The 11,533-nt window shown below is 42.4% G+C and overlaps 1 protein-coding gene across 1 annotated transcript in view; it reads right to left on the bottom strand.

Moving 5' to 3' along the window:
• The window catches only part of LOC115147269 (B-cell lymphoma/leukemia 11A), a 46,864-nt gene extending 35,331 nt beyond the window's left edge, over positions 1–11,533 (bottom strand). Inside the window, exons 1-2 of the mRNA XM_029689418.1 lie at positions 11,058–11,533; positions 7,531–7,938 (exon numbers count right to left, since the gene is read on the bottom strand). Of these exons, the coding sequence (XP_029545278.1) occupies positions 7,531–7,938; positions 11,058–11,112 (463 nt within the window). The 5' untranslated portion in view covers positions 11,113–11,533. The remainder of the gene's footprint in view (positions 1–7,530; positions 7,939–11,057) is intronic.

An 11,533-nucleotide genomic window follows, 5' to 3' on the forward strand; every position in this document is an offset into this window, starting at 1 on the left:
TAAATACCTTTGTTCCCCCAGAAACACGACGGGCAGAAAGTAGGCTCAGCTAACGAAGATACACTAAACCACTAGTCTGGTGTATGTTTGGTTAAAATATGATTCCTTTCCTTCCTTAAAGGGAAGATTTGATGGGGTGTTGGATGGTTAAAATGTGAGTCATTTTCTTCCTTAAAGGGAAGGTTTGGTGGGGTGTTGGATGGTTAAAATGTGAGTCCTTTTTTCCTTAAAGGGAAAGTGTCTGCTCTGTACATGTAATTGACTGAGTATTGTGTCTGACCCTGAGGCTGTTTGTGCCTGTGCCTGACCATGTCTGTGTCTGACCCTGTCTGTGTCTGACCATTTCTGTGTCTTTGTCTGTGCCTGACCCTGTCTGTGTCTGATCCTGCTTGTGCCTGACCATGTCTGTGTCTGACCCTGTCTGTGTCTATGCCTGACCCTGTTTGTGCCTGACCCTGTTTGTGCCTGACCCTGTCTGTGTCTATGCCTGACCATGTTTGTGTCTGACCATGTTTGTGTCTGTGCCTGACCCTGTCGGTGCCTGACCATGTCTGTGTCTGACCATGTGTCTGTGCCTGACCCTCTCTGTGTCTGTGTCTGACCCTGTGTCTGTGCCTGACCCTGTCTGTGTCTCTGTCTGTGTCTGACCCTGAGCCTGTCTGTGTCCTTCTGATCATCTGCTCTGTTTATAATGTGGAGCCGGCCTGTGTGTGTCCCTGTGCATATCTTAAGTTGTTTATCATGCAAATGGGGGTACGCTGTTCTGTTCTGTTCTGTCTGCTCCTCCTAATGGTCCATAACACAAACAAACACACACACATACAGGATTCCATTTTTCATAGAGAGACATCAGCCCTGTTGGACTCTGCATTTCAAAAAGAGGATTGCGTGTGTGTGTGTGTGTGTGTGTGTGTGCGTGCGTGCGTGCGTGTGTGCGTGCGTGGCTAAATGTAAGGGTGTCAGTATCACGGTGTCCCCTGTCTGGCCATGAGACACCCGCACTAGGAAACAGTATTTTGACCTATGTCTCACATGGCTCCCTATTCCCTATATAGTGCACTACAGTACGAAGTAGAGCGATCCATCATGAAGACATTCACAGTACAGTATGAATCTCACAGTGATTAAAACAGACACCACCAACACCACGTCTCATATCATGCTACCTACCCTCTTTAGCACCGTTCAACATGTCACTGATATGGATCATCCTTAGTTTCCTAGGACAGATGACATTAACATGGACGTGGCTTTCGTGGAATCCCAGTGGCTCAACATGGGAGGTGGCACGATACGGGTCCACAGTGTCTGTTTGAGTCAGTCCATTAAAGTGAAGAACAGCATTTAGAGGAACATTGTGTGTTTTTCTCCATATATGATTTGACTCTCGTCATCTCCTTGGACTCTCTCTCTCTCTCTCTCTCTCTCTCTCTCTCTCTCTCTCTCTCTCTCTCTCTCTCTCTCTCTGGACAAGGTGGATGGCAACGAAGTCATAAGGTGAGGATGACGAAGAACGCCTTCATCAATCTCACTTCACGCAACACCACACACAAACACAAACACACACCCACCAAACACACTCACACCACACACACACCACACACACACACACACACACTCACACATGATCCATTAGGCTTTTGCTGTTAATAAAAGGTCATTGCATAACGTTAGTGACCCAGTGATATCATGTGGAGACGTTATGCATCATGATCTAAATGAGCATAGAAAGATTGTAGAGGCAGCTGACTAGAGCCAAGAGGCATAGTGGGCCTGTGTCTGTCTCAGTCTCTCTCTCTGTGTGTGTGTGTGTGTGTGTGTGTGTGTGTGTGTGTGTGTTGCTTAACAAACGGATGCATAATTACTGATAAAATACAAGAGGTCATTAGATTTGACAGAATAGAGGATAACTAGACCACAGCCCAACACAGATAGCATAGCGACATAGCCACTGTATTGTACATTAAAGGGATACTTCTGGGTTTTGGCAATGAGTCCATTTATCTACTTCCCCCGAGTCAGATGAACTCGTGGATACTATTTATATGTCTCTGTGTTCAGTATGAAGGAAGTTAGAGTTAGTTTCGGGGGCCAATGCTAACTAGCGTAATGACTGCAGTCATTACACTAACACTAGTTAGTAATTGAGCTAGCGATAGTTAGCAACTTCCTTCAAGTTGCACGCAGAGACATAAAAATGGTATCCACAAGATCATTAGACTCAGTGGAAGTACTGTAGATAAAGGGCCTCATTGCCAAAATCCCAAAGTAACCCTTTATGCTATATCTAGGCCTTTGGGGTCCATACCAATAGACACTGTATTGTACATGGAGCTGTATGTTTACCTATACCCCACTGTATTGTACATGGAGTTGTATGTTTGTCTATACCCCACTGTATTGTACATGGAGCTGAGTGTTTACCTATACCCCACTGTATTGTACATGGAGCTGAGTGTTTACCTATACCCCACTGTATTGTACATGGAGTTGTATGTTTGTCTATACCCCACTGTATTGTCCATGGAGCTATATGTTTACCTATACCCCACTGTATTGTACATGGAGCTGAGTGTTTGCCTATACCCCACTGTATTGTACATGGAGCTGTATGTTTACCTATACCCCACTGTATTGTACATGGAGTTGTATGTTTGTCTATACCCCACTGTATCGTACATGGAGTTGTATGTTTGTCTATACCCCACTGTATTGTACATGGAGTTGTATGTTTACCTATACCCCACTGTATTGTACATGGAGCTATATGTTTACCTATACCCCACTGTATTGTACATGGAGCTGAGTGTTTACCTATACCCCACTGTATTGTACATGGAGTTGTATGTTTGCCTATACCCCACTGTATTGTACATGGAGTTGTATGTTTGTCTATACCCCACTGTATTGTACATGGAGTTGTATGTTTGTCTATACCCCACTGTATTGTACATGGAGCTATATGTTTACCTATACCCCACTGTATTGTACATGGAGCTGAGTGTTTACCTATACCCCACTGTATTGTACATGGAGCTATATGTTTACCTATACCCCACTGTATTGTACATAGAGCTGTGTGTTTACCTATACCCCACTGTATTATACATGGAGCTGTGTGTTTACCTATACCCCACTGTATTGTACATGGAGCTATATGTTTACCTATACCCCACTGTATTGTACATGGAGCTATTTGTTTACCTATACCCCACTGTATTATACATGGAGCTGTGTGTTTACCTATACCCCACTGTATTGTACATGGAGCTATATGTTTACCTATACCCCACTGTATTATACATGGAGCTGTGTGTTTACCTATGCCCCACTGTATTGTACATGGAGTTGTATGTTTGCCTATACCCCACTGTATCGTACATGGAGTTGTATGTTTGCCTATACCCCACTGTATTGTACATGGAGCTGAGTGTTTACCTATACCCCACTGTATTATACATGGAGCTGAGTGTTTACCTATACTCCACTGTATTATACATGGAGCTGAGTGTTTACCTATACCCCACTGTATTATACATGGAGCTGTGTGTTTACCTATGCCCCACTGTATTGTACATGGAGTTGTATGTTTGCCTATACACCACTGTATTGTACATGGAGTTGTATGTTTGCCTATACCCCACTGTATTGTACATGGAGCTGAGTGTTTACCTATACCCCACTGTATTATACATGGAGCTGTGTGTTTACCTATACCCCACTGTATTGTACATGGAGCTGTGTGTTTACCTATACCTCGCTGTATTGTACATGGAGCTGAGTGTTTGTCTATACCCCACTGTATTGTACATGGAGCTATATGTTTACCTATACCCCACTGTATTGTACATGGAGCTATATGTTTACCTATACCCCACTGTATTGTACATGGAGCTGAGTGTTTACCTATACCCCACTGTATTGTACATGGAGTTGTATGTTTGTCTATACCCCACTGTATTGTACATGGAGCTGAGTGTTTGCCTATACCCCACTGTATTGTACATGGAGCTGTATGTTTACCTATACCCCACTGTATTGTACATGGAGTTGTATGTTTGTCTATACCCCACTGTATCGTACATGGAGTTGTATGTTTGTCTATACCCCACTGTATTGTACATGGAGTTGTATGTTTACCTATACCCCACTGTATTGTACATGGAGCTATATGTTTACCTATACCCCACTGTATTGTACATGGAGCTGAGTGTTTACCTATACCCCACTGTATTGTACATGGAGTTGTATGTTTGCCTATACCCCACTGTATTGTACATGGAGTTGTATGTTTGTCTATACCCCACTGTATTGTACATGGAGTTGTATGTTTGTCTATACCCCACTGTATTGTACATGGAGCTATATGTTTACCTATACCCCACTGTATTGTACATGGAGCTGAGTGTTTACCTATACCCCACTGTATTGTACATGGAGCTGAGTGTTTGCCTATATCCCACTGTATTGTACATGGAGCTGAGTGTTTACCTATACCCCACTGTATTATACATGGAGCTGTGTGTTTACCTATACCCCACTGTATTGTACATGGAGCTGTGTGTTTACCTATACCTCGCTGTATTGTACATGGAGCTGAGTGTTTGTCTATACCCCACTGTATTGTACATGGAGCTATATGTTTACCTATACCCCACTGTATTGTACATGGAGCTATATGTTTACCTATACCCCACTGTATTGTACATGGAGCTGAGTGTTTACCTATACCCCACTGTATTGTACATGGAGCTGAGTGTTTACCTATACCCCACTGTATTGTACATGGAGTTGTATGTTTGTCTATACCCCACTGTATTGTACATGGAGCTGAGTGTTTGCCTATACCCCAATGTATTGTACATGGAGCTGTATGTTTACCTATACCCCACTGTATTGTACATGGAGTTGTATGTTTGTCTATACCCCACTGTATCGTACATGGAGTTGTATGTTTGTCTATACCCCACTGTATTGTACATGGAGTTGTATGTTTACCTATACCCCACTGTATTGTACATGGAGCTATATGTTTACCTATACCCCACTGTATTGTACATGGAGCTATATGTTTACCTATACCCCACTGTATTGTACATGGAGCTGAGTGTTTACCTATACCCCACTGTATTGTACATGGAGCTGAGTGTTTGCCTATACCCCACTGTATTGTACATGGAGCTGAGTGTTTACCTATACCCCACTGTATTGTACATGGAGCTATATGTTTACCTATACCCCACTGTATTGTACATAGAGCTGTGTGTTTACCTATACCCCACTGTATTGTACATGGAGCTGTGTGTTTACCTATACCCCACTGTATTGTACATGGAGCTATATGTTTACCTATACCCCACTGTATTGTACATGGAGCTATTTGTTTACCTATACCCCACTGTATTATACATGGAGCTGTGTGTTTACCTATACCCCACTGTATTGTACATGGAGCTATATGTTTACCTATACCCCACTGTATTATACATGGAGCTGTGTGTTTACCTATGCCCCACTGTATTGTACATGGAGTTGTATGTTTGCCTATACCCCACTGTATCGTACATGGAGTTGTATGTTTGCCTATACCCCACTGTATTGTACATGGAGCTGTGTGTTTACCTATACCCCACTGTATTGTACATGGAGCTATATGTTTACCTATACCCCACTGTATTATACATGGAGCTGAGTGTTTACCTATACCCCACTGTATTATACATGGAGCTGAGTGTTTACCTATACCCCACTGTATTATACATGGAGCTGTGTGTTTACCTATGCCCCACTGTATTGTACATGGAGTTGTATGTTTGCCTATACCCCACTGTATTGTACATGGAGTTGTATGTTTGCCTATACCCCACTGTATTGTACATGGAGCTGAGTGTTTACCTATACCCCACTGTATTATACATGGAGCTGTGTGTTTACCTATACCCCACTGTATTGTACATGGAGCTGTGTGTTTACCTATACCTCGCTGTATTGTACATGGAGCTGAGTGTTTGTCTATACCCCACTGTATTGTACATGGAGCTATATGTTTACCTATACCCCACTGTATTGTACATGGAGCTATATGTTTACCTATACCCCACTGTATTGTACATGGAGTCGTATGTTTGTCTATACCCCATTGTATTGTACATGGAGCTGTGTGTTTGCCTATACCCCACTGTATTGTACATGGAGCTGTGTGTTTGCCTATACCCCACTGTATTGTACATGGAGCTGAGTGTTTACCTATACCCCACTGTATTGTACATGGAGCTGAGTGTTTACCTATACCCCACTGTATTTTACATGGAGCTATATGTTTACCTATACCCCACTGTATTGTACATAGAGCTGTGTGTTTGCCTGTTGGGTATTTGTCATTTGGAGAACCCTCACTGATAAAACATTGAACTGAAAACCAGCCTCACCTCCGCAGAAGCATTGATAAATCAATGCAGCATACCACTTTTCTTTATACTATGCCCGCATTTATAGCCATAATTGTTTTTAGAAATGTTTGTAATAACTCAAAAAGGAAAATGAAACTGTCAGACACACAAAGTTAATTTCCACCAACGTCTGTAAGACAGAACTATTTGTTTGAGCTGCTCATCATGTTTTTTTCTCGCTTGCTTCATTTAGCTGTGGTTAGACAACCGCCGTAAGAAGTCCTTAATTAACTAAATGAAGACTAAGAGAACCCTGACAATTAGCGGCTCGAGTAGGATTCCTCAAATAAATGCCGCTTCCTTGACAGTTCAGCGTAATTACTTTCCTACACGTTTTTTATTTATTTTATATTTTAGCGCCAGAGTATGAATTGGCAGGCATGTATTTGAGGGGAAGAGATATGTCTCTGTGAAAACCACAGTGAGATGGAGATACATCTATCGAGACCACATGAGACAGAAACCAGGGCTGCGTCCCAAAAGGCACTCTATTCCCTATACAGTGCACTACTTTTGATCAGAGCTCTCTCTTTTTCCGTCTCTCTCTCTCTCTCCCTCTCTCTTTCTTTTGGAGAGTAGAATGGGAGTTATATTGGGCTTCTATCCCCATTTCAGAGATAAACTCAACAACCCTACACCCAGCAGTGTAGTAAGAATGTCATACCTCATGGATATCCATTTCCACCAGTCAAAATTGACTGTGCAGTTTGTACTGTAAATCCTTTTTTTGGTCTATGATCCAATGACCTTGCTTTAAGCGTCACCAAAACGGAGGCACTTACTCACAACTAGGGTTGTAAAATTCTCAGGTTTTCACAAAACTATCCTGTTGGGAGAACAACGGTTCGAGGAATCCCTGTTTATTCCTTCCTGATTCCGGGATTCCTCCAACCTGGATTTCTGGAAACCTTAGGAATTTTACAACCCTACTCACAACGTTAAAGTACCATCCAAGTACCGTCAACACCCAAACCTTACAGTAAACCTCAGACCCAAACACCTTGCTTGTCGCTTAAGTTCTTTACATCGGCAGTCATATTTGTTACGATCGTCATCATCGTCGTCATGGTGACGTCATTACCTGTGATATTCTCCTGCTTGGGGATAATTCCGTGGGTGGGCGTCGATAAACAATCCTCATCATCGTTGCGCGGCGACACCTGAACGGCTACCTCCACGGGGCGTCTCGACGGGTGTTTGTCTCGGCATTTGTTTGAGGAGGGACGGGGTGAGGCGAGGGAAACGGCGGAGGGCGACCGCCTGTGCCCGTCGTCTAAAGTTTTGTCCGTGCAGGGGGCGCCGCGGCACTGCCGCCTCTTGTGCTCGATGAAGAGCAGGATGTGGGCAAGAGGGAAGCGGGCGTGGCACTGGCCGCAGGTGAGCAGGTCCTGGTCCCCCTTGAGGAGGATCCTGTTGTCCCCATGCTGGCCCAGCCTGGGGTGGTCCTCGTGCTCCTCGTCTGGGGGGAGAACGGCCGACAGGGGCTCAGCTGGAGAGGAGAGAGAGGAGGGGAGATAGACAGTTATACTTCTATACAGAATACATAACAGGGTTGAAATCTACATAGAGGACAATGAGATTTCATCCAAGGCAGCTGACAAACTGTGGTGGAGAGTTAGATCATTTATAGACCGTGGACACAAAACACTGATTGAGATCTACACTCAAGTATCATTTCAAGGAAGAGTGAGACACAGTATATAGGTTACTAAAGTGTTGCAAATCTGCATATGCATCTCTTGCTATCGTTTTAACTATTATTATCAGTGTTATTGTCATGATCATTTCCAGTGTTATAATGAATATCACCATAATCTAGAAGGCTCCTGTGGTTTATAGTGATTGCATTTCCAGGTCTGTCTTAGAAAAGGTATGAGAGACAGATTTGAAAGGGGGGGAAGGAAGGAAAGTAGGGAGGAAGGAAGGAAGGAAGGAAGAAGACTTAGACAAGACTACAGCGCTGTTTTTCGATAAGCCTGCCAGTGACACCGTTCAGTCAGCGTGCTGCTTGCTGCCTGAACGATTAAGGCGCTTGACCCTCTTTATTGTGCTGCCAATCTCGCGTTTTTAATGAACCTAACACCTCGGAGAATCAAAAAATAGATTCTAATTTGAGTTCAAGATGATTGGACCCCATTTTCGTTAAAAGTGCTGGGATCTCGTGAACCGAGGTTAGATATTGAGGGGTGTATGTGGAGTAGGTCCCTGAAGTATACAAGCAGTCAAGGAGCATTTTTTTTGAAATAGTTCATCTAGCTACAGTAAACGACATCTCGAGGCCCAACTGGGATGTTAAGATAAAATGTGATGAATTCTCGCCGTCTGTTCTGAACCTTAAATTCTTTGTCGGGTCAGACGAGAAGGAGGCAGGGAGGAGGGGCTGAAGGAATATTTTTCCTTCTTATTTGAGTTTAATTCCTACAGCTTATGCTGTCAGGACATAGCAGTCTGACTGAGGCTCTGTGCGAAAAAGTCTACCTTCAAACCCAAATAATTGAATTTGTTGTATAGGCAACTGGTTACAAAAACAAGTTACAATAAATAAAAAGTATATATTATTCCTCAACATCCAAGTGAGCACCAGAATTTCCGCTGACTGAACTTAATCAAATAACTACTAAAATTAGGAAACAGGCTATTAAATAGCCATTACCTAATTATAACATGGTAATGATCCCTTATTTCACGTACCCTAGCTGCTATTGCAGGGATTCATACAACGCAGCCTATATGGACAAGGAGAAATCTTACTTGAATGGAAGCTATTTTCAATAGGCCATAACGAGCTATTCAAATACTTCAAACTATGCATGTAAATAACAGAGTATCCATTTGAATAATTTGACCATGCATTTGCCAGTAAGGCTGTACTCCTACAGGCCTATATGTCTCATTTGTCATATTTGAATGATGAACTAGGTCCCTCGTGAGAATGTGGATATAACTAAGGATTTGGCATTTAGGATACATTTTTGTCATATTTTGACATTTAATTGAAAGAAACTGTGATAGACTAAGATGTTGTTGAAATAGGAGACTAATATACCTGGAAGAGTGAATAGGCATGCAATATGCTCTAGGGTCCAATGTGAGGCTACTTAACTGAAAACGATGCATATCACAGAGGTAGCCTACAGTGGCCTATAGATGTTTGAAATGATGTCACATTTTGCCTACTGATCATTTCTTGCAGAAAATAAAACGTTCTCAGCTGGCTATTGTTTTATCCATTTTCGAATGAAACGGAAAATACTGCATATCCATGAAGAAATCTATTCAAATGATTCCCATTTAATTGATTTGGAATACTATGATAGGTCTATTGATAAGATATCACAACGGCATAACAAGGAACACCAAATATACGACCACGAAAAACTGCGCTTGGTCTAGCAGGCAAAGTAGATAAAGCAATAAAGTAGCCTAGATCAAGTTCAAGTTCATCGACGTGTATGTCCACAATCATATTCTGCCCCCTACCGGCGCCGTCCATAAATATACTACAATTGAAGGCATATGTTACGAGAACCTAATTTGCTTCCTCCGAGAATTGAATGGTAAAAGGGAAACATTGTAGCGATTTACAGAATATGTGGAACAAACATTTTTTTTTATTTTTACGGAAAATCATATTATTTAAACTCGTTTCCAAATGATCTATCCCCCGGTAACGTAAAAAAATGAAATTAGCACAGTTGAAAACATGCTATTATACACCACGGCATAAACAGCATAAAAGCAATAGCTTATTGAATATACATTTATAACTCATAAATTACTCTAAAACACCACTTCAGTATGCCTGCCCAAATGTAATGTGTTATTGCATAAAAGCCTAACCTCCCGTGTCCCCTCTCTGAAATGAACCTCTTCGTTAAATGTAACGTACCGGAGTGTCCAATAGTAGATTTAAATAGAACGTCTCCAATTAGTCCAATGCTTATTGTATCCATTCCCATTAACTCATGATGTAAACGATAACAGTGTAATTGGATCACTAGGTTATACGGAGGTGCAGTGGTATTCTTGGATCGTGAACTCTATCCTATATCCCTCGATGTCAAAGCTGGCTCGCTTCCACACACGAGGTCTTCTGTATGGGCTATGAGTATGTAAACACCCTTTCTCCCCATTCAAAAAGAAAACATCTCTCGGAAAAAAATCTACGCTATCAAACAAATAGTAATAACAAAGTGGAATTGCTTATTTGGGGATAAACTTTGCTTCTCGTAGCATATTCCATATCGGAAACTGATATGACTAAATATATATATCCACAGGATACCTTGATAGGCAAAGGTATCCCTCCACTACAGCCTAGATGTCCTTTAATAGCGAAACAAGCCCGTGTTGTAGCATCGGCACATACATGCAAAATAGAAGTACACGTTATTGTTCACCAAATATACAATATTTTCCAAGGTCCAACTTTTTTCGATAGAAAGTTATCCGATTCAATGACAGCGTTCTTTGGCACGCTTTTAAGTTATGTCCACGGGTCCGCGTCATGGCCAGTTGCCTACAAACATTCTCCAAATAAATTGAGAAGAGGCTGTGTGTGTTCTAGTTTGCCAGATTATAGAAGAAGCAATTTTCAATTCTACTTACGCGAAAACTCCCGCTTGCTCAAGTGCTGGGGTTTGCCTTGCTTGCGGCGAGACATGTTGGTAAGTGGTGGCGTTCAGCTTAGTTCACATTGGCAGAGGCGTCCTACAATGTAATAGACTCCAGATAAAATATCTTCATCGATGCGTTTGACATCCAAAAAAAATGAATTATAGATCACATCACGATGACGCGCGGGTTACGGGCTGTGCGGCAGTCTTCATGACTTTTTTGCAAAGACCGAGAGAGGGATATGAGCAAAGCCCCCTGAGCTGCAAGTTCAAGTGCGGACGTGACGTTCCTACGAACTTGAACGTCAGTCGATGGATGGACATAGAGATACAACACATGGGCAGGGCAACGCTGGGGAGTAGGAGGTGGAGATAGAATAACAAAACCAATGGACAGTCATTACGGGATCCGTATATGAAAAAAGAAAGGGACCCCGAAGACGCCAATGGACAGAGAGACCAGGGGGG

Source organism: Salmo trutta, chromosome 14 (assembly GCF_901001165.1).
Source record: "Salmo trutta chromosome 14, fSalTru1.1, whole genome shotgun sequence".
In the NCBI taxonomy this organism is placed as follows: Eukaryota; Metazoa; Chordata; class Actinopteri; order Salmoniformes; family Salmonidae; genus Salmo; species Salmo trutta.